General features: G+C 53.5%; 1 protein-coding gene across 1 annotated transcript; it reads left to right on the top strand.

Moving 5' to 3' along the window:
* Positions 1 to 316: 316 nt before the first annotated feature.
* Positions 317 to 19,721, top strand: SLC26A9 (solute carrier family 26 member 9). Its single transcript, XM_004578703.2, has 20 exons — positions 317 to 490; positions 3,158 to 3,297; positions 3,417 to 3,527; positions 4,042 to 4,217; positions 5,849 to 6,013; positions 7,131 to 7,283; positions 7,530 to 7,612; positions 8,185 to 8,332; positions 8,556 to 8,669; positions 8,837 to 8,914; positions 9,419 to 9,514; positions 11,545 to 11,651; positions 12,809 to 12,878; positions 13,152 to 13,244; positions 13,362 to 13,475; positions 13,931 to 14,224; positions 15,037 to 15,091; positions 16,164 to 16,309; positions 18,017 to 18,088; positions 19,584 to 19,721. Exons 1-20 carry the CDS (start codon positions 366 to 368, stop codon positions 19,629 to 19,631), a joined length of 2,388 nt encoding a protein of 795 aa, XP_004578760.2. The 5' UTR covers positions 317 to 365; the 3' UTR covers positions 19,632 to 19,721.
* The last annotated feature ends 227 nt before the right edge of the window (positions 19,722 to 19,948 follow it).

Here is a 19,948-nt window from a genome sequence, read left to right as displayed (position 1 = left end):
GGATCAGCTGAATGCAGCTGTGACTCCTGCCCTTGAACTCCCACCTCCTTTTAGCCTGGTGTTCAGCAGGGGTGATGTCACAGGTGTGGAGTGCCAGCCACGTGCTGGGTGCCAAACAAAACAACCAGGACGAGTGAGTGTATGCATCATCGGTGCCCGGGAAGGAAGGCCACCAAAAGGAACGAGTCTTGTGAAAAGATCTGACCAAGGGAAGGGAGGCACCTTGCTGGGTGGGGGCGGGCAAGGCTAAAATAAAGCAGCTGCGGCAGGGATCAGGGAAGAGAAAGCCCAGGCCAGCACTGGGAAGGGATGCCCCCTCATTCTATCCTCCTCTGATTCTCCCAAAGCTTGTAGATGTCCCAGACATGAGCCAGCCCAGGCCCCGCTACGTGGTGGACAGAGCCGCATACTCTGTCACCCTCCTCGATGAGGAATTTGAGAAGAAGGAGCGGACGTACCCAGTGGGAGAGAAACTGCGCAATGCCTGCAGGTAATGTGGCATGGAGCCCGGGTTGCTCTTGCCCCTGCTCCCCTCCAAAATCCTTCCCGAGCCAGGACTCAGTTCCTGCAGCGGGAGCTGAAGGAAGGGTTTGGGGCAGCCCTTGGGAGGGAAACTGTTGAAAACTGCACCAGAGACCTACAACCTGTTCTTGCTGAGATACCCCATCCCCACCCCAGGGAGGATGGGCAATCACAGCAAGAGTCACCCATCAATTCAGGAAGGTTTGGGGGTATTCCAGGCCCCTTGCATGAATCGCCCCATACGCTTTGTCCGCCTAAGTCTTTCTAGGATTTTTAAGGAGGATATGATTTTTAAGGTGGATTTGCTACTATACATGGTAGGGGGTTGGTGAAGGATGAGAACCACCTTTCCTCCGTATCCAGCTTCCTCCTTAGCAAATGAAATCTGAAGCCTACATCTTTGTCCTCTCCTTTCTGGAAATTCTCTCCTGTGCCTGACCAAGGGAAGCCGTAAATTCCTGGGCACCCATAAAGGGGGTCTGCCAGCCCCCATACTCTTTCCAGGATGGTGGGCAGGGAAACCTGGGCTCTAAGGAAGGAACACACAGGTAGTCTCTACCCAAACCCCAGGAGCCCAAGGCTATGAGCAGCCTCCCCCTTTGCAGACTCCTGGCAGTCCTTGCTCAGGCCCAGCTGTTGCCTGGCTTGTTCTCCCTCAGTCAGGGAGTGGGGTGGGGGGAGAGACAGGGAGGAGGCAGCTGATTTACCTACCTGGATTGAGGTCACAGGCAATGGCTCAAGTGGAGATGCAAGATGAACTGGTTCGGGCCAGGGAATCACCCACTTGAGTTTTACTAAAAGGCCCAACCCAGCCCATTCTCTTGGGAGTTCCCACCTCTGCCCAGTCACAGTCAAGCCCTTGGGTGCCCAGTGTTGGGGCACTGTGCCCACAGGTGCACCCTTCATCAAGGTGGGGTCTGCAAGCCTTTCACCTAAAGAGTGTAAGTGGAGTTGCTTCTGTGCTAGAGGGAAAGGGGCACAAGGGGGTCTGCTATCATCCTTAAAGGATTAGGGATGATAAGACCTGCAAAGGCATGTGGGTTACAACGCCCATGGTGCCAGCACGAGAGTGTTGAGCAGGGCCTGGCACGACTGACATGTGTTGGTTGAATAAAGGAATGAATGAGTACATCTCTACAAAGCTAATCCCTCCCTCCACCGCCCTCTCAGCCTCTGGCCCTCTACACAGTGTTTGGTGTCTGTTTGCATCCCTGCTTTTAAGCTTCAGATCACTTTGCCCAACATAAGGCTGATTTGCAAGTAAGGCCAGGCATGGACTAGCCCTCACAGGAGTGCTTTCCTTTCCAGCTCCAGCTCTGTATTCTTGAGAATGCTTTGGTCTGCTGCAAACAAATGTGGAACAAGGCCTTAAAGATGCTGTCAGCAACTGACTGTCCATCCAACTCCTCTTCCACCATGCCAGGGACCAGAGGGGCACCTGTGAACCCCAAAGGGGCCTTGATGGGGCAGAGTGGGGAGGGAGGGAAGATGCTGATGGCGAGGCTGCTCCACAGTGGCATTCACTGGAGTAGAAAAAATCTGCCCAGGCGTTCCAGGACACAAAGCACTGCCTGTGTTGGTTTCAATCTTGGGTGACATCCAGGGGACCCCGTGTCAGGGGGACTATTGTTGAGCAACAGTGGAGAGAAGGAGCGGGTGCTGTACAGGAAAGGGGGACTAATCAGAGCAGGCTGGTGAGTCACCAGATGAGACGTGGGTATTTGAGTTCCCTCAACTGGGAAAAGAAAAGTAAATGCCCTCCCCGGCTCTGTGGCCGTCATCAATCCACCGGCTGTCACCGTGGAGTTCGGAGGCCCTTGTTCTTACCGCTCTGAGTTTCAGTGAAAGTGTTTAACAAACAGGGAAGGGATCAGGCCTCCCTGCCACATGCTGATCCTGCAGCACTTTCTCCTTCCATTCCCCCGCCATGAACTAGCAAGGTGCAGGAGAACCTTCTACTGGAGTAAGGGATAGCACATCAGCATAGGCAAACCCCACAGGGACACAGCCTTCTTCTGGCAGGGCAGGGGGTAGGAAGCTCAAAGCAATGTGGCAGCTGAGCTTAAGTACTGCCCAGCCCAGCCTTCCATTATTAAGCCGTTTGTGCACTCAGCAAATATTCTGTAAGCATCCTGTGTAATGTCTAAGGTGTAAGGATGCTCATGAGAGACTGACTTCTCACCTCCTCAGTGGAGTTTGCTCTCTGGTGAGGAGAGACGGACAAAAGGCCTTGGGTGTACATGAGGCTGCAGGAGCCCAGCCGAGGCTGTCCAAGGCCTGCCTAAGGTCAGACAGGAACTCAAAGGGGCCTATCCTGGAGACAAGGCACGGGAGCCAAAGAGGGGACTGACACCTCAGAGCCTGGGGCCTCCATGGCATCGAAGGGTGTCGATTTCCCAGGTGAGCAGCTGCGATCAGCTGCTCTCCAGCCAGAGCCCAGGGCACGTCTGGGCTCTTAACCCAAAGTCTGCCTCTCCTCTGTTTCCCTGGAATACATCCCAGGGCTGGTGCTCAGCACCTGCCTGAAATCCTAGTGAATTCTGAACAAAGGAGTTAGTAGATGAATGAATGGGATGTGCCAATCCCTCTGCTAATCTATACACAGCCACCTGGAAGCCTCCCTTTCCCCTTCCAGATGTTCCCCTGCCAAGTTCAAATCCCTACTCTTTGGGTTGCTGCCTGTGCTATCCTGGCTGCCCAAGTATAAGATCAAAGACTACATCATCCCTGACGTCCTCGGGGGACTCAGCGGAGGCTGCATCCAAGTCCCACAAGGTGAGGGGGATCTCCCTCAGCCAGGCATGGCCCAAGGCTCCTGGTTTCCTTCCCCCGCCCCTCTGTGACCCCATGAGCCAGCAACATTCTTGAGCCTTGAACCTCTGTGCCCTCTGCAGGCATGGCATTCGCTCTGCTGGCTAATCTTCCTCCAGTCAACGGCCTATACTCTTCCTTTTTTCCCCTCCTGATCTATTTCTTCCTGGGAGGTATACACCAGATGGTGCCAGGTAAGTGGTCTTAACCCTGACTCCCTTAACCCTAACAATGGCCAGGACACTGGGTAAAGGGAGGTTCAGGTGGTTTGCCATGGGTATTTTTCTAGAGAGGGTGCTGGAGGTCCCGGAGGCTCAGTTGCTGAGTCAGCCCTAGGTCCTTGGCAACCTTGCAGAGACCATTGAGCCTCTGCAAGCTTACTCAGCTAGTACCACCTGTTCCTTCTCCCTTAGCTGTAAAGGGTTAAACAGGTGCCAGCAGGTCACCTCTCTGAGAAAGGGGGCTGGTCTTTGGTTCAGGCTCAGCAGGCATTGCTGGGTTCAGTGGGGGTGGGGGTGGCAGCTCCATGCTAAGTGCATGCGTTGGTTGGGGGGCCTGTTATGCAGAAGAGGGGCCTTGGGGAAAAGGAACCTTTTCCCACCCCACCCTGCAAAGGGGACCTTTTCCTGCTCCCCATCCCAGGGGCTGGTGTCCAGGGACATGGTCTAAATCGCTGAAGTTCGCTGCCGGGGTGGGGGGTTACCACAGGTACCTTTGCTGTTATCAGCATCCTCGTGGGCAACGTGTGCCTACAATTGGCCCCAGAGTCAAAATTCCAGATCTTCGATAATGCCACCAACGAGACCTATGTGGACACAGCAGCCATGGAGGCTGCCAGGCTGCATGTGTCAGCGACACTCGCATGCCTGACCGCTGTCATCCAGGTGAGGGGGCGGTCCCACCCATGCTAGAGCCCACCTATCAGGGCATCAGACCACTCTGCCTCAGCTTCAGTGCAGGGAATGTGGGCTCTTCCCAAGGTCAGAAAATACCTACAAAATTCATACAGTCCTGCTAGAAGCATACAAGCAGAGTTTTAAAAGCTCATATTATGAAAATGTTATACATGGATTTCAATTTTTTACATGAAATAAACATCTTTTTAGTTCATTTTCCCCTGTAACTTATTTTTTTTTAGATTTATTTTATTTTTATTACAAAGTCAGATATACTGAGAGGAGGAGAGATAGAGAGGAAGTGGAGCTGCCGGGATTAGAACCAGCGGCCATATGGGATCAAGGCGAGAACCTTAGCCACTAGGCCACACTGCCGAGCCCCCCTGTAACTTATTTTTAAAGCTTTATTTAATATTTCTTTGAAAGGCAGAATGATAGAGGTTTGTGTTTGGGAGAGAAGAGAATTTTGTCATCCACTGGTTCACTCTAAATGATTGCAATGGCCAGGATTGACCAAGGCCAAAGCAGGAGCCCAGAGTTTCATGCACGTCTCCCATGTGGGTGGCAGGGTCCCAAGCACTTGGGCTATCCTCCACTGCCTTCCCAGCCACATAGGCAGTGGAGCAAGACTCAACCTGGTGCTGCAATATGGGATGACAGTGCTGCAGGCTGCAGCTTTGCACGTGGCACCACATGCCAGCCCATCCGTGGGCTTTTTGACAATTTCTCTCATTCATGTGTACAGCCAGCTATGGCACCTGAGCTTAATGACTGCCTAATAGGCTCCCAGTCTCTCTCTCTCTCTCTCCTATACTTGGAGCAGCCCAGCTCTGCCCACACCCTTTTCCAGGCCTCTAAGGACCTCAAATGGCCCTTACTCCTGGCAGTCCCCTTACCCCATGAGGCACCAATCCAATGACATACACTGAGATGGTACATGGGACTGCGAGGGGTTCTGCAGGGTTTTAGGGAAGAAGCCCAGTGGGATAGAATCCAGAGGCAAAGCGCAATCTCAGAGGGCCTCTTTCACTCATCCATTCAGCTCACTGTATATGTGTGCCAGGAACTGGGCTAGGCCCTGAGGATACAAAGATAAGTAAGAAAGAGGCCAAGTCCACATGATGCTGCCAGCCCACTGGAGGAAGTAGCCATGTCAGCGTGTGGTGAGATAAGCTGCAGAGTAGGCTCTGTGTTGAATTAGCTGTAAGAGCGTGGAAGGAAAAATCAGAGAAGACCTCCACAAGGAGGTGAATTTTAGCTTTAGTCTTATAGGATGAGCAGATGTGAATCAAAAGGCCAGTGAACCAGTATGCAACGATGGTCCAGGCAGAAGGAGTACACCCTGAAACAGGAAGGACTGGGAGAATGCAGTCTGACCCAGGGGCTTGGCTGTGGAGGGCTGAGCAGGCACAAAGAGGTGCTGGGAAGGCAGGCAAGAGCCAGATGTTAAGAAACTGAAGGGCTGATGATGGGCACCTAAGGCACAGCAAAGGGCAGGTTAAGGTCAGAGGACTCCCTGGGTGGTACGGGACTCATGTGTGGGTCAGGGTGGGGTTGGTTGCAGAACTAATGTCTCACCTTTAACCACCTTGATCTCCCCTCTCCCTCCCTCCCTTCAGATGGGCCTGGGATTCATGCAGTTCGGCTTTGTGGCCATTTACCTCTCCGAGTCCTTTATCCGCGGCTTCATGACAGCAGCTGGCCTGCAGATTTTGATCTCAGTGCTTAAATATGTCTTCGGACTGACCATCCCCTCCTACTCAGGCCCAGGGTCCATTGTCTTTGTGAGTCGGGGGAAGGAATATGCCCTGGCAGGGGGTGGGTGTCCAGGCTCCAGGAGTACAAGAACAGAAACAGGGAGCTTCCAAGAGAAGCATTCGCTAGCAAGGGTGGTTGAGCCATTGTTCCTGGAGGATGTGAGAGGAGGGTCCCACCATGGAGGGAGGGTAGGTGCCTGATCTCAGGGGCTCGCTGGCCTTCTCTGTGGATATTCCTGCAGCAAATGGACACTCCATCAGGGACTCCACCCTGCCTGGGAAGTCCTTTCACAGATCTAAAGTGTCACTCCTCAATGAGTCTGACCTTTATTTTAAGCATTTTTTTTAACATGGGGACTGGTGCTTTTGGCATAGCAGGCATAGTCACCACGGGCAGCATCAGCATCCTATATGGGAGCTAATTTAAATCCCAGCTGTTCCACTTCAGATCCAATTCCATGCTAATAAGCCGTGGAAAGCAGGAAAGGATGGCCCAAGTGCTTGTGCTCCTGTACCCATGTGGGAGATCCATTAGGGGCTCCTAGCTCCTGGCTTCAGACTGGCCTACCTCCAGCCACTGCAGCCATTTAAGGAGTGAACCAGTCAATGGAGGACCTCTCTCTGTGTGTCTCCCTCTCCTTCTGTTTTAAAAATAAATAATTTTTAAATATTTGTTTATATTTTTGAAAGGTAGAGTTACAAAAAGAAAGGGAAAGACAGAGAGATCTTCCGAACACTAGTTTATTTCCCAATTGATGGCAATGGCCATGGCTGGAACAGACCGAAGCCAGGAACTCCATCTAGGTCTCCCATATGGGCATAGTGGTACAAGCACTTGGGCCATCTTCTGCTGCCTTCCCAGGCACGTTAGTAAGGAGCTGGATCAGAAGTAGAGCGGATGGGACATGAGTTAGAGCCCACACGAGATGCCAGCCTCACAGGCAGCAGCTGAACCTGCTACGTCATGACACCGGCCCACCTTGACCTCTTTGTGAGGAAGAAAAAAACATTCCTGTCCGCCCGCGGATTCCTGAGGAGCCCTTTGGGGTCGGTGGCAGATAGGATGCCACTCATCACCGAGGGTGGGGAGGGGGACACAGAGGCAGTAGGGCTGGGAGATGGAAGCCTGATACTTTTTCCACAGACCTTCATTGACATTTGCAAAAAGCTCCCCGATACCAATATTGCCTCACTGGTCTTTGCCCTCGTCAGTGGAGTCGTGCTGGTGGTGGTGAAGGAACTCAATGCTCGCTACATGCACAAGATCCACTTCCCCATCCCCACAGAGATGATTGTGGTGAGCATCTGGGGTGTCCCTGCCTGTCCCAGCCACGTCCTCTCCCCTAGCGGCCAGCGACACAGCAACATCTCCCTGAATGTGGCTCATCCTCTTTCCAGGTCCTTGGGCTGTCTTCCTCATCCCTCATTCCCCCCCACCATGACATACACACAGAAAAATTCCAAGTTGAGATCCCCAAAGGGAACTTGGGAGAGATTAGTCCTCCTTTATGGCTAATGCTCATTCTACACTTTGGGGTTGCAGGTGGTGGTGGCCACAGCCATCTCTGCCAGCTTTAAGATGCCCCAGAAATACAACATGCCGATTGTGGGAGAGATCCGGCAAGGGTGAGTTCAGCGACTCAGAATCCTGGCCCCACCCCACCTTACTACCTACTCAGGCCCAGGACACTGCATGCCACTGACCATGTGCCATCTGTCGCTATTACTCCTAAGAAGGGCTGAAGCCTAGCCAGCACTGGCCATGCTGTCCCTCTAACCCAAAACCATCCCAGCCTCTCCCAGTGTGCGCTTGTTGGCTGGGCTTGGTTCTAACAGCTCTTCACCAAATGGAAAAGGAATTGCCAGGCAAGATAAACCAAGTCCATTTAGTCTCCAGGCTACACCATGCACCAAGCAGGGTCCTGGAAGGGGACAAATGCTGCTTGTTCAGCAGAGGTGAAACAGGTGAGGGAGGGAAAGCCCCACAACACTGAGGGCCTGGGATCTGCAGGGTTGTGAAAGTGAAGGGTCCAGAGTCGGGTACAAGCACTGGAGGCCCTGCCATCCTCCAGCCCTGAGACCTCGTTTGAGTGAGGATCCTTTATAACCCAGAGGGGGCCGGGGGAGGGGGGATCTGACGTCTCCCTGAGAGCCTTTCCTGCCCGTCCTTATATCCCTGGACCCCTCCTTTCTGGCAGGTTCCCCTCTCCAGTATCACCTGTGGTTTCCCAGTGGAAGGACATGATTGGCACAGCCTTCTCCCTAGCCATTGTGAGCTACGTCATCAACCTGGCAATGGGCCGGACCCTGGCCAACAAGCACGGCTATGACGTGGATCCCAACCAGGTAGCTCCAGCCACCCCAGAGTGAGGGCCTACCAGAAAGACATTTCGGGGGTCCTGTAGACTGAGCCAAGACAAAGGGTGTTAGGGGACCCTGGCTCCCAAAGGCTAGCCTCCTCCTACCTGGGCATGTGTGACTGCAGCAACAGAGTCACCCTCCAGTCCTGGGCCCTACACAGCTGCATGCCCTTGGCCCCTGCCTCCCCAATCCTGCCCTCTTCCCACAGGAGATGATCGCCCTGGGATGCAGCAACTTTTTCGGCTCTTTCTTTAAAATCCATGTTATCTGCTGTGCTCTGTCGGTCACCCTTGCTGTGGATGCAGCAGGAGGGAAATCCCAGGTGAGTCTTGGACTGGGGACAGAGAGAATGTGACAGCAGAGCAATGGCCCCGCAGGCAGGTCGGCTCCACTCCATCTTCCTCATCTCCCCTCTGCCAAAGGCATCTGTCGGAAATTGATCCAGAAGCAGCATTTCACACTCACTTGTTTCCAACTCTCTCTGAATAGATCTCAAGCCTGTGCGTGTCTCTGGTTGTCATGGTCACCATGCTGGTTCTGGGCTCCTATCTCTACTCCCTCCCCAAGGTAAGGGGAGAGCAGAAGACAGCCAGGAAACACCCCCCAACCATATGAGAGCAGTCCCTGAAGAGCTGGGGGCCCTTTGCAGATCACGGGGTGCTTTGATGGCCACACTCACTCTCCCCATTTTACAGATGAGGGCAACTGTACCTCAGAGTGTCTACAGGTTCTGTCCAGAGGGCAATCCAGCCTTCTAGCCTCTGAGCCTGTGCCCAGGCAGTGTTGATGAGTGCATGTGTGCCAGCACCCCCACAGACCAGCTAGAGAGCTTAGGCACCAGGCCATTTAGGGACAAGGGGCAAGAGAGGGCACAGATGGAACTAGGACAGACCCCTGGCTCTGGTGCCTGGCTCTTGGCAAGCTTAGATGGAGGCTGGGGGTGGGCCCCTGCAGGGAGGTGTCCTGGACCTCCAGCTCTCTGTCCTGCCGGGGTTCAGGGTCAGTTTGTGCAGGAAACACAGGAAGAAAGTGACAGTGTGGGTGACACAGAGCAATGTTGTGCTTCTCCAGTCTGTGCTAGGAGCTCTGATCTCTGTCAACCTCAAGAACTCCCTCAAGCAACTCACCGACCCCTACTACCTGTGGAAGAAGAACAAACTGGACTGTGTAGGTACCCAGCCCCATCCTTGCAGCCCCATGGGGGAGCCCAGTCCTGACATTCCACCTATAGGGGTTCAGAGCCAGGTCCCAGAGTATTAACAGCCTGTGTCCAAATCCTTATTCAGCCATTGAGCTGGCTCTGCAGCCAAGAGCAACAATGCTCTGAACCTTTCCCATCTGTGGAATGGGTATTTTATATTCCCCACCCCCTCTGGTTGCTTATGAGAGTGAAAGGACATGTGTAAACTGCTTGTCCAAGTTGTAGCTCATGTCCAGTGAAGCTCAGCTATTGGTACTATCGCGACTGTAGCCCCAACACAGAAGAAGCTGGTTCACAAAAAGGGCCTAGAACATAAAACTGGGGGAGCAGGGACTTGAGCAAGCGCCAGTACTTCCCTGGGGTCCTGGCTCACCATTTGGAAACATGGGTGTAGTCAAGGCTGCATAGCATGTTGGCGCTGTGGATTAGAGCCACTCATGATAGGAAGGCACCAGGCAGCGTGCAGGTGTGACTTAGTGCCTTACACACTCCCCTGCCACTGGGTGCCAGCAGCAAAGGCTGCGCAGACGAGGCCGATGGTCTTGGTTAAGCTCCATCAGGATCCGTGAGAGGACTTACTCCTTTAAAGACGACAAAGCCAAGGCTCAGGAAGTGCAGTGTCTGCAAGGCCCCAAGTCTTTGTTTTTTAAAAGATGTCTATTTATTTGAAAGGCAGAGTTACTAGGAGAAAGAGACAGGAAAAAAATCCACTGGTTGACTCCCTAAATGCCCACAATGGCTGGGACTGGACCAGGCTGAAGTCAGGAACCAGGAACTCCATCGAGGTCTTCTGGGGGATTGCAGGGGCCCATGCACTTGGGCCAACATCCACTGCTGTCCCAGGTGGATCGGAAGCAGGGCTCACATGTGATGCCAGTGTTACAGATGGTGGCTTAACCAGGTGCACCACAGTACTAGCCCCAGAGCTCTAAGTGTTGAGCTCTCAACTGGGCTGCTTCCTGGGGAGGCAAGCTCACCCCACACACACATACAGTCTAGGGTGTCAGGGAAGGGAATTCCAAAGCAAGAGAAGTGAGGTCCATTTTGGAGGATAGGGGTCCCCAGTGAGGATGTAGCTGGGGGAGAGATTCCATGTTACTTCCCTGCCTGGGGATCTGCTTTTCCCACCTCCAGACCTCTGCCTGCTTGGCCACACCCCTCATGTTCCCACTGTGCTCTGGGTTCCCATGTAATCTTCGCCAGAGTTTCCCAACAGCTTCCTATAGATAAACTGGAGTTCCCCTAAAAAGGAACAACTCTCTCAACTCTGTCCATTCCTCTTCCCACTCACTCAGGCAGGCCCAAGTCATCCAGCCAGGCGTGTGCAACTAGCTATTAAGAGACAGGGACGATGCAGCCCGCATTGTGGCATAGTGGGTAAAGCCACTGTCTGTGACACCAGCATCCTTTGTGGGTGCTGGTTCATGTCCTGACTGCTCCACTTCCAATCCAGCTCCCTGCTAATGTGCCTGTGAAAGCAAAGGAGGAAGGAGGATGGCCCCAAGGCCTTGGGGCCCTGTACCCATGTGGGAGACCTGGAAGAAGCTCCTTGTTCCTGGCTTCCAACCTGGCTCAGCCCTGGCCAGTGTAACCATTTATCTTTCTCTCCCTCTCTCAGTAACTCTTTCAAATAAATTAGTAAGTCTTAAGGAGGGACAAGGTAGTGATGTACAGGTCCTGGTCACCAGGCTAGCAGCTTAAAGTCCCCACCTGTTTCATCATCACAGGAAGTAGGTGTTGTTATTCCCCCCTTGCAATGAGGAAACCAAGGCTCACAGAGCTAGCAGAGAACCAAAACTCTGAACCCAAGCGTGTCTGACCCAGGATGCATGCTGTTATTATATCAAGCTGCCTCCTTGTTGTATGCAATGTGTCAAATATTGCAAAATGTTTAAATACATTAAAAAGGGAGGGGTGGATCTTGGCTAATCCAGGAAAACTTCCTGCAAGAGACAGCTTTCTCCCCAGCCTGATTTTGACATCTTTCTCCTCACAGTGCGTCTGGGTGGTGAGCTTCCTCTCCTCCTTCTTCCTGAGCCTGCCGTATGGGGTGGCAGTGGGGGTCGCCTTCTCCGTCCTGGTGGTGGTCTTCCAGACCCAATTGTAAGTAATAGCACCACAGAGGAGGTTCCTGGTGGGCCGACTCAGCCCACTGGGCCTTCCACTTTCTGGTCCTGAGCCTGGAGAGCCTGACCTAGCCAGGACTGTGGACACAGGCTGGGCTGGCTAACTACCCACCTCCTAAAAACCTCAGGGAAGGCCAGCATTGCTCCAAAGGACTGGGGTCCGAGGGTGGGTGAGAAAGTAGGGAAAGAGCAGGGGATGGGACTCAGAATCCTTGCATAGCCATTGCCGGAATCGCTGGTGATGAAGCCTAGCCCAGGAGAACAACAGGGCCAAGAACAGCTGCATGGTCTGCCCTATAGGAAGGTGAGGAAGGAGCAGTCCAGGAGAACGGAGATACGGAGTGCAGGCCAGGACAAAGGGGTGCAGATTAAAAGGCAAACTGCGTTAAGGACTCTGAACCAGGCAGTGGTGACTCCAGCATTAGAAGCTCAGGAGTTTTTATTCACCAGCCAGGACAGCAGGGATGGCAGCCACACAGCCAGATGCTGATAGACTACTGCCCCGAGCCTTCAAAGTGATGCTCAGACCACATTCAGTGTAGTAAGAAAAACCAGATAAGGTGGTGAAAAACAAGACACTGCTCATCAGATAAGCACACAGACAACACAGGTGGGAGCTGTAAGCAGTGTTATCAGGGTTGGGGGTCACAGCCAGGAACAGTCTTGTAACCAGAATAAACATGATTTGTAGGTCATGTATCTGGGGCTTGTCCTTCCTCCAGCTCTTGCTCAAGGTGGTAGGGGCTTGGATCATCAGGAGATTAAGATGGAGTCACAGTTGTTCATAGTCCAGTAATACCCTGTAATAGGGTAGGGGTTCAGGGAGGTGGTCCATGATGCCAGGGCCACTGAGACTTGTCACCTTATGTGCCCCACATCACTTCTTCTCCCTGAGCCCCACATAGGAGTCTTAAGAGGGACCTGCCTGTTGCCCCCCAGGTTCTAGCCTTAACCACAGACCCCGGGCATCTCCAGCACACAGGAAGACTAATACAACAGATCCTGGGCTGAGTACTGGGCATACCCTCCCCCCGACGCACACACCAGCTCTGCCCAGCCCCATCCTAGCATCCTTCTGACACACAGATCACCAGCCCTGTCTTAGGATCTTTTATTTTTTTCTCCCTTCTGCAGTCGGAATGGTCATGCTCTGGGCCAGATCATGGACACAGACATTTATGTGAATCCCAAGGCCTATAGTAGGGTGAGTAATCCAAGACACTTCAAGTGCAGACCCAGGGAGCCAGCAGGTTATAGTTCAGGTGGCTGGGCTCCTGCCACCCATATGTCAAACCCACTGGGTTCTGGCTCCTAGTTTTGACCTGGCCCCATCCTCGTTATTGGGGGCATCTCGGGATGAATCGGTATATGGGGACACTCTCTCATCTAGTTCGATCTCTACCTCTCAAATTAAAAGAGAAAAACAAAAGCCAGTGAAGACCATGCCCGGCGTCTGAGCTCAGTCTCCCCCTCCCAGGTCCAGGAAATCGAGGGGATTAAGATCGTCACCTACTGCTCCCCTCTCTACTTCGCCAACTCAGAGATCTTCAGACAAAAGGTCATCTCCAAGGTGAGGCTCAGTCCTCAGTGGCCAAAGGCTCAGACAGAGAAAAGCTAGGAGCTGAGAGTAAGCCCACCCCCTCAAAGAGGGTGCAGGTCAAGGTCGTTGCCGGTTGTCTCCTTGCAGACAGGTACGGACCCCCAGAAGATATTACTGGCCAAGCAGAAATACCTTCGAAAGCAGGAGAAGAGGAAGAGGGTGCCCATACAACAGAGGAAGTCACTCTTCATGAAAACCAAGGTGAACTGAGGCCAGGAACAGTTACCACGCCTGGTCCTTCACCCCCAGTATCTGCCCCATCCCTCACACCAGCATCCTGAGGGTACAGGTGGAAAGTCTGTGTGGTTCAAGTACTGAGCTGATGGTAATCCCTGCATGTCCAAGGTCCCTGCCCACCTTCTGTCTAAGCTAGGGCACTGCCTGTCGTGGAGCAGTCATGGATTTCCAGCCAGCCAGCAGTCCTGGGCAAGCTGGGGATGTGGGGGAAGAAGTTGGCAGAGAGGGACAGAAGCAACGTGGAGCTCAGCTTTCTCCCCAGGGGATTTTTCCCCAAGTAGGGGTTGAGGGGCTGTGGGAGGAGCTTTCTCACAATAATCAGGACTTGCCCTCTCCACTGATAGCCTCCTTGGCCCCGCAGGTGCAGGTCCAGCAGCCCTGACTTTGCTTCCCTCCCTCCTCCTCTCCCACACCCCCAGACGGTCTCCTTGCAGGAACTCCAGCAGGACTTCGAGAACCCTTCCCCCACCGATCCCAACAACAACCAGACACCTGCCGCCAATGGCACCAGCATCTGCTACGTCAACTTCAGCCCAGCCGCCCCCAGTGTCCCCTCCACTGACCCGTGTGAGGCCCAGGCCCCTGCTGAACTTCCCGGGGAGCTCAGCGACACACTGGCTGGGGTTCCGCCCTTCATCACCTTCCACACCCTCATCCTCGACCTCAGTGGGGTCAGCTTCGTGGACTTGATGGGTATCAAAGCCTTGGCCAAGGTGAGGGTCTCAGGAATAGGGAGCTACCCCCATTCTCCCCTCATTTCAACACACTGGGCAAGGGCAGAGTCTTGAGGACCCGTCCTTTGGCAAGATAGGACTTGGACAGGGAGTTTCCCTGCTGGGCAGGTTGACAACCCATGACAGCTAGTCACTGGAGAGGGTTCCAAGCTCCAGGCCCCACTGTCCCACCATGCCAGCAGAGACCACCCCAAGATCCTTTTCAGGGACCCCACCAGTGTGCCCCCTGCCCGTTCATGGCCAGCTGTGCCTGCCTGCACTCACCTGCCAACCTAGCACAGGAGAAGACATCGCCCCAGGGCCCACAGTCTCAGACAGCCCCAGGATTAGCAAGCCTCAGGGGACTCAGAGGAAAGCCACCCAGGGCAAGCCGGGGAGGGTAGGCAAAGAAGCACAGAACATGTGCTGGCTGGACAGAGAAAACGATGGGCTTCAAACCTGCCCTCCCAGCCAGCCTTGGCTGAAGCTGCAGCCTCTTATGCACTGGCCTCCCCTGGGGCACCTGCTTCAAGCCTCCAAGTGAGGAAAAAGGTGGAAGCAAGGGATCAAAGTTACTGAGAGTGAAGACCCGAATGGACAAGGGCCACAGCTACACCCGGCTTCCGGCAGCAGCAGCACTTGAAGCAGAAGTGGTGTGCTTTGCTGCTATTTTTATCCATGCGACCGGGGCTCTGGGGCTTGCCTGTTTATTTGGTTTCCCCTTTGAAGAGTGTTTTGTGAATCACTTCTGAGACCCACTCAGAACATTCCTTCCCTCTCTCCCTCCCCACCTCCTGCTGCGACCCTGACAGCTGGGCTCCACCTATGAGAAGATTGGGGTGAAGGTCTTCCTGGTGAACATCCACGGTAAGAAGAGGGGGTGGCACTGAATGAAGGTGTGAAAGACCAGCTGAGGGACTCGAGTGGAAGCAGGGTGCTGGGGCTCCAAAGAAGGAGGGGAGAAATGACAGCACCCCAGTATCCTCCCCTTTCAGGCCACCACCTGCTGGTGGAGCTTCAGACACAAGGCAAAAGACATGACCAAATTCTACTGGAGAAGTTTGGGGGTCATGGACTTGGGAAGGCTTGGATTCCCATCAACTCCATGGCAAGCTTGCCAGGTTATCCGGGTGCCATGTTACTTTCTCTCAAAGAAGCACACACTTCCATGTGTAGAAAGCAAAGGGATGGACTAGATAATTTCAGGAACCCTCTCCAGATCAGAAAAGTGTCTGTGGATCTGCACACGCACACCATGGTTGCCCAGGGATAGTGTACAGACACATGGTGTTACACACATGCACTCCACCACAGCCCAGAAGACCTGGTCACAGAACAGCAGGCATTCCTAGAACTCCCGCATCTGCAAAGCACACCAAGCACCTGCAGGCAGGCAGGTGCATGACAGTCCAGCTCCATGCAGAGGGTCAAATCTCTTCTGCAGGGCTGTGGAGTGCCCCCTGGGGAGGGAATTGTGATAGCCTCGACTCGCTGCCAGGGGATTCCTCCCCCTCCCATGAGATGCTCCCCTGGGAAACCATCTCCAGGATCAGTGGATGTTAGGACCTTGCTGTGCTCCTCTGGGAGTTGCAGGAAAGGTCCAGGGAAAGCAGAGAAAGAACAGGCCCCCTGGGGGCAGAACTGGCTGCAGCCTCCTAGGGAATGAGCCAGCCTCACCTCCAATCCGGCTGCACATTGACTGCCCTGAGTGGAAGGTCCTGGATTCCCAAGTTCATGTTGCCCCCTGTCGTCCAGAACTGATAGTGCAATGCTGATGTTGCTGCCCTCGGACGTGGCCATAGCCATCATCGGGAGCCTCTCTGCCCTTCCCAATCTGCTCTGGTCTCACGAACTGCCCCTCGGACTCCTTCCCACACCCCCAGCTCCAGTCCACCACAGCTGCTTCCTTCTTACTGAGGAAGGTCTTTCCTCCCTACAGCCCAGGTGTACAATGACCTCAGTCACGGTGGCGTCTTTGATGACGGGTGTCTGAAGCGCCACCACATCTTCCCCAGCACACACGATGCAGTCCTCTTCGCCCAAGCAGATGCCAGAGAAGCAACCCCAGGACCCAGCTTCCAAGGGGTAAGATCCGTGTGCTGGGAGTCTTAGGCCCCCAGGCACCTTCAATAAGAGGACCAAGGGATGTGAGAAAGAACATGAGAGTAGGCTTGGGTTCCAGGCCAGCCATTTCCCCTTTCCTCATCTGTATAATGGGCAAATCACCTGTCATTGCCTAGCTCACAGGGTTTCACTTTGGCCTTTGTTTGAGGATTAAATAATAATTATATATTGTATGCCACTTGAAAACATGTTTCAGATTGCAAAATTCCTTTATGAATATTAACTTCCTGATTGCACAAATAGCAAAGCTTAGCACGCTGGACTGAGTATCCTGGCCTTGTCCATCCACCTCCTCCTTCCCTCTTTCAAAAAGGGGCTTGGGGAAGGTGGGGAGCAAGCCTGCCTATGGCAATTTAGCAGAGCTCAGCAGTTCCAGCCTGGAGATAGGTGAAGAGTTTTATCACAGCTTCTTAGCATTTCATATACAAATAGCACTGCCTAGGACTTCAGAAAGACGAGGAGTCAGGAAAATTCCACCCCTCTGGGGTCCCTACCCAGGCCTCCCCAGCCACCTGTCACTCTCCGAGGTCCTTCCCAGCTCAGACCCTGCCAATGACCTCTGCTCCAGTCTAGTGTGTAGTCCTCCCCTCTTGCCATGGGTCAGACACAAGAAAGGCTTTGCCGGCCCTGGGGTACCAACTTGTTCTTTGCCTCAGGAGGCTGCTGAAGGAGAAGCCACCTGATTCAGGCCCTGAGAGACTGCCCAGCAAGGACCCAGGGCATCAGTCATGGGGGAGCAGCTCCTCCATTGTGCCATTGTGCAAAGACAGAATTTTCATAGTTATTGTCATGAGAATCCCTGTGATACACAGCACTGATTGTTTATAATTTATGTTATATGAGAAAACATCAGAAGTTCACGGAAATTAGAAGAGGAGTTTAGCTTGGTGCAAGACAACTGTCGACATTTTTATTTATTTGAAAGACAGAAAGCTAGAGACAGAGACAAACCAAAACAGCTGCCTGCCATCTGCTGATTCACTCCCTACATGGCTGGGCTGGGTCAGAGTCAGGAGCTGGGAACTCAATGCAGGTCTCCCCCAGGAAGTGGCAGGGACCTAAGGATTCGAGCCATCACCTGTGCTTCCTGGGATGTGCATTATCAGGAAGCTGAATTTGGGGATGAGATTGGGACTGAAAGCAGGCACTCTGATAAGGGATGCAGGTGGCCCAAATGGGGTGATACTACTGCACCAAACCATGCCACAGCGCAAAACTGTTTATGCCTAGTCTTGATCAAAAGCATTTTGTTCTGGTTTTGAAGATCTCCCCTCCACTACCCTCCTGCAGGGTACAGTCAGACTCATGTGCGCACATTCCTGACCATCAGAGGAGGGGAGGGGGGAGCTGGGGGCAGATATTTGACAGAGGGAGAAACAGATTTTCAGAGACAGCAGCAAATGCCCAAAGCTGCTGTTGCAAGCCAGGCAACTTCCCTTCCCTCTCCAGGCCTGCCAAGGAGGGCAGACCCTGATGTACCCCTGGAGTGCGGGGCTGGAATCACAGCAGTGAAATACAGGGTGTAGCCAGTGAGACAGGAACAGGAAAGCACAAGAGGACAAGTGAGGCCTCAGGGAATGTGGTACCCACCCGGGGCTGCCACGGTGTCTCTTCTGGCCACCATGGCTCCCCACCAAGGCTTGCTCTGCACCTGCTTATCCGCTACAGGTTCCTGGGGACACTGAACACTCCTTTTGCGACTCAGAGGAAGAAAGCCCGCGCTATTGGGACTTAGAGCAGGTGAGCTAACAGGGGCTGCAGGCTGGGAGGAGGTGTCAGGAAATTGCTCCCTGAGCTCTCTCACCTCCAAACCAGAGTAGTCACCTTGCAGGCATCTGAGTTTCTTCCCCCTCGTTCTTTTAATAGCAGATATGAATTCTTCCCGCTGCCTGAGAAGCGTGATGGGGGAGGGAGAGTCTCTGGACCTAGTCCTGGAGAAGTGATATCTATTCTTAACTCGCCAACACATCAGCCATGGGATTTCAGGCAGGCCACATGGCACCACTGGGTCTCCAGGCTTTAGCATCTGCAAACCAACAAAAATGTACATGATGCTAAGGTCCCTGCAAGGTTCGTGGGAAATGCCTCAACCTCTGCAAAGGGGTAGGAGAGCCATTGGTTCTTGTGTTAATTCAACAGGCATTTCTGGAACTCATGCTTCTTGGCTGACAGTTGCACAGTGAGCAAAGGGCCGTGAAAGCAAGACTCCTCCTAAGGAATCGCTATTCTGGGAGAAATCCAAGGAACACTAAGGGTGCAGATAGATCAGTATTGCTTGTGGACAGGCTTAAGGATCAGACGCTGTGGAGCTATGATGGGCTAGTGTTCCCATGGGACCTCAGGGAAGTTAGTGCCACTCCCATGCCCTGAATTAAAAAGAAGCAGGGGCTAGACATACAGAAGTTTGGCCTTGGACTATTAGAAGTATTCTCTCTCTCTCTCTCTCTCTCTCTCTTTTTCTCCTGCTTCCTGTTCTTGTTAGGTTGAGTCCTACAGTCTTCTATTTTTTTTTTTAAGATTTATTTATTTTATTGGAAAGGCAGATGTATAGAGAGGAGAAGAGACAGAGAGGAAGATTTTCCGTCTGTTGATTCACTTCCCAAGTGGCCGCAACGGCTGTGCTGATCCAAAGCCAGGAGCCAGGAACTTCTTTCCGAGTCTCTGTGTGGGTGCAGGGTCCCAATGCTTTGTGCCGTCCTCGACTGCCTTCCCAGGCCACCAGTAGGGAGCTGGATGGGAAGTGGAGCTGCCGGATTAGAACCAGCGCCCATATGGGATCCCGGCGCATTCAAGGCGAGGACCTTAACCATTATGCTGTTGCGCTGGACCTGAGTGGGGGGAGGGTTGGAAGACAGGGCAGAAACCACCAGGATGTGTCAGATGATGTCTGCACCCCTCACTTCATCCCCACCTCCACTGGGGTCTCCAGCACATCCCAAACAGCCTGTCGAGGAGTGAAATCAGTCATTGCAGTAGGACAGAGCAGTAGAACTTGACTGGACTCAACTCTCATTTTCACTACAGTGAGGCTGCAAACCATTGCCTAGCTTGCAGGCTCAGCGCCTTGGAAGCACAGATGCTGGCACTTTCCCCTGCCACTCCTGCTGACTGCACCTGCCCCCTGTTCTCGCACCCATGTTCACACACACTCATCTCTGGCCACTCCTGCGAAGCAGCTATTCCACTCTGACTCCAGCAGGTGTGACACTCCCACTTCCCACCTCTTTCCTTGCAGGAGATGTTTGGGAGCATGTTTCACGCAGAGACCTTGACCGCCCTGTGAGGACCCAACCACACCCACACCACCTGCAGAGCACCTGACACCCGGGACGCCCTTGATAAACGTGCCATGATCATGTGCCGCTGGTGACCGGGACAGGGGACAGAAGAGCGTGTCCACTGGAACCTGGCTCTTGTCTGTCCCCACTTCTCCTGCCTCCTTCCCTCCCTGCAGCTCTAGAGGGCGCTCTTGCAGCGGGAGTCTGCCCTTACAGGCAGGAGCTCACTAAGGCCCTGACTAACCTTGAACGGGGCCTCCCGCTCCCGCCACCCCACCAGCATGCCCTTTCCGTGGCAGCTGTGAGACACCCTGGCTTCTGG

The sequence above is a fragment of the Ochotona princeps genome, chromosome 10 (assembly GCF_030435755.1).
Source record: "Ochotona princeps isolate mOchPri1 chromosome 10, mOchPri1.hap1, whole genome shotgun sequence".
Classification (NCBI taxonomy): Eukaryota; Metazoa; Chordata; class Mammalia; order Lagomorpha; family Ochotonidae; genus Ochotona; species Ochotona princeps.
Note: the sequence above shows the minus strand (reverse complement) of the source record. Positions and strands in the feature narration are given on the sequence as shown.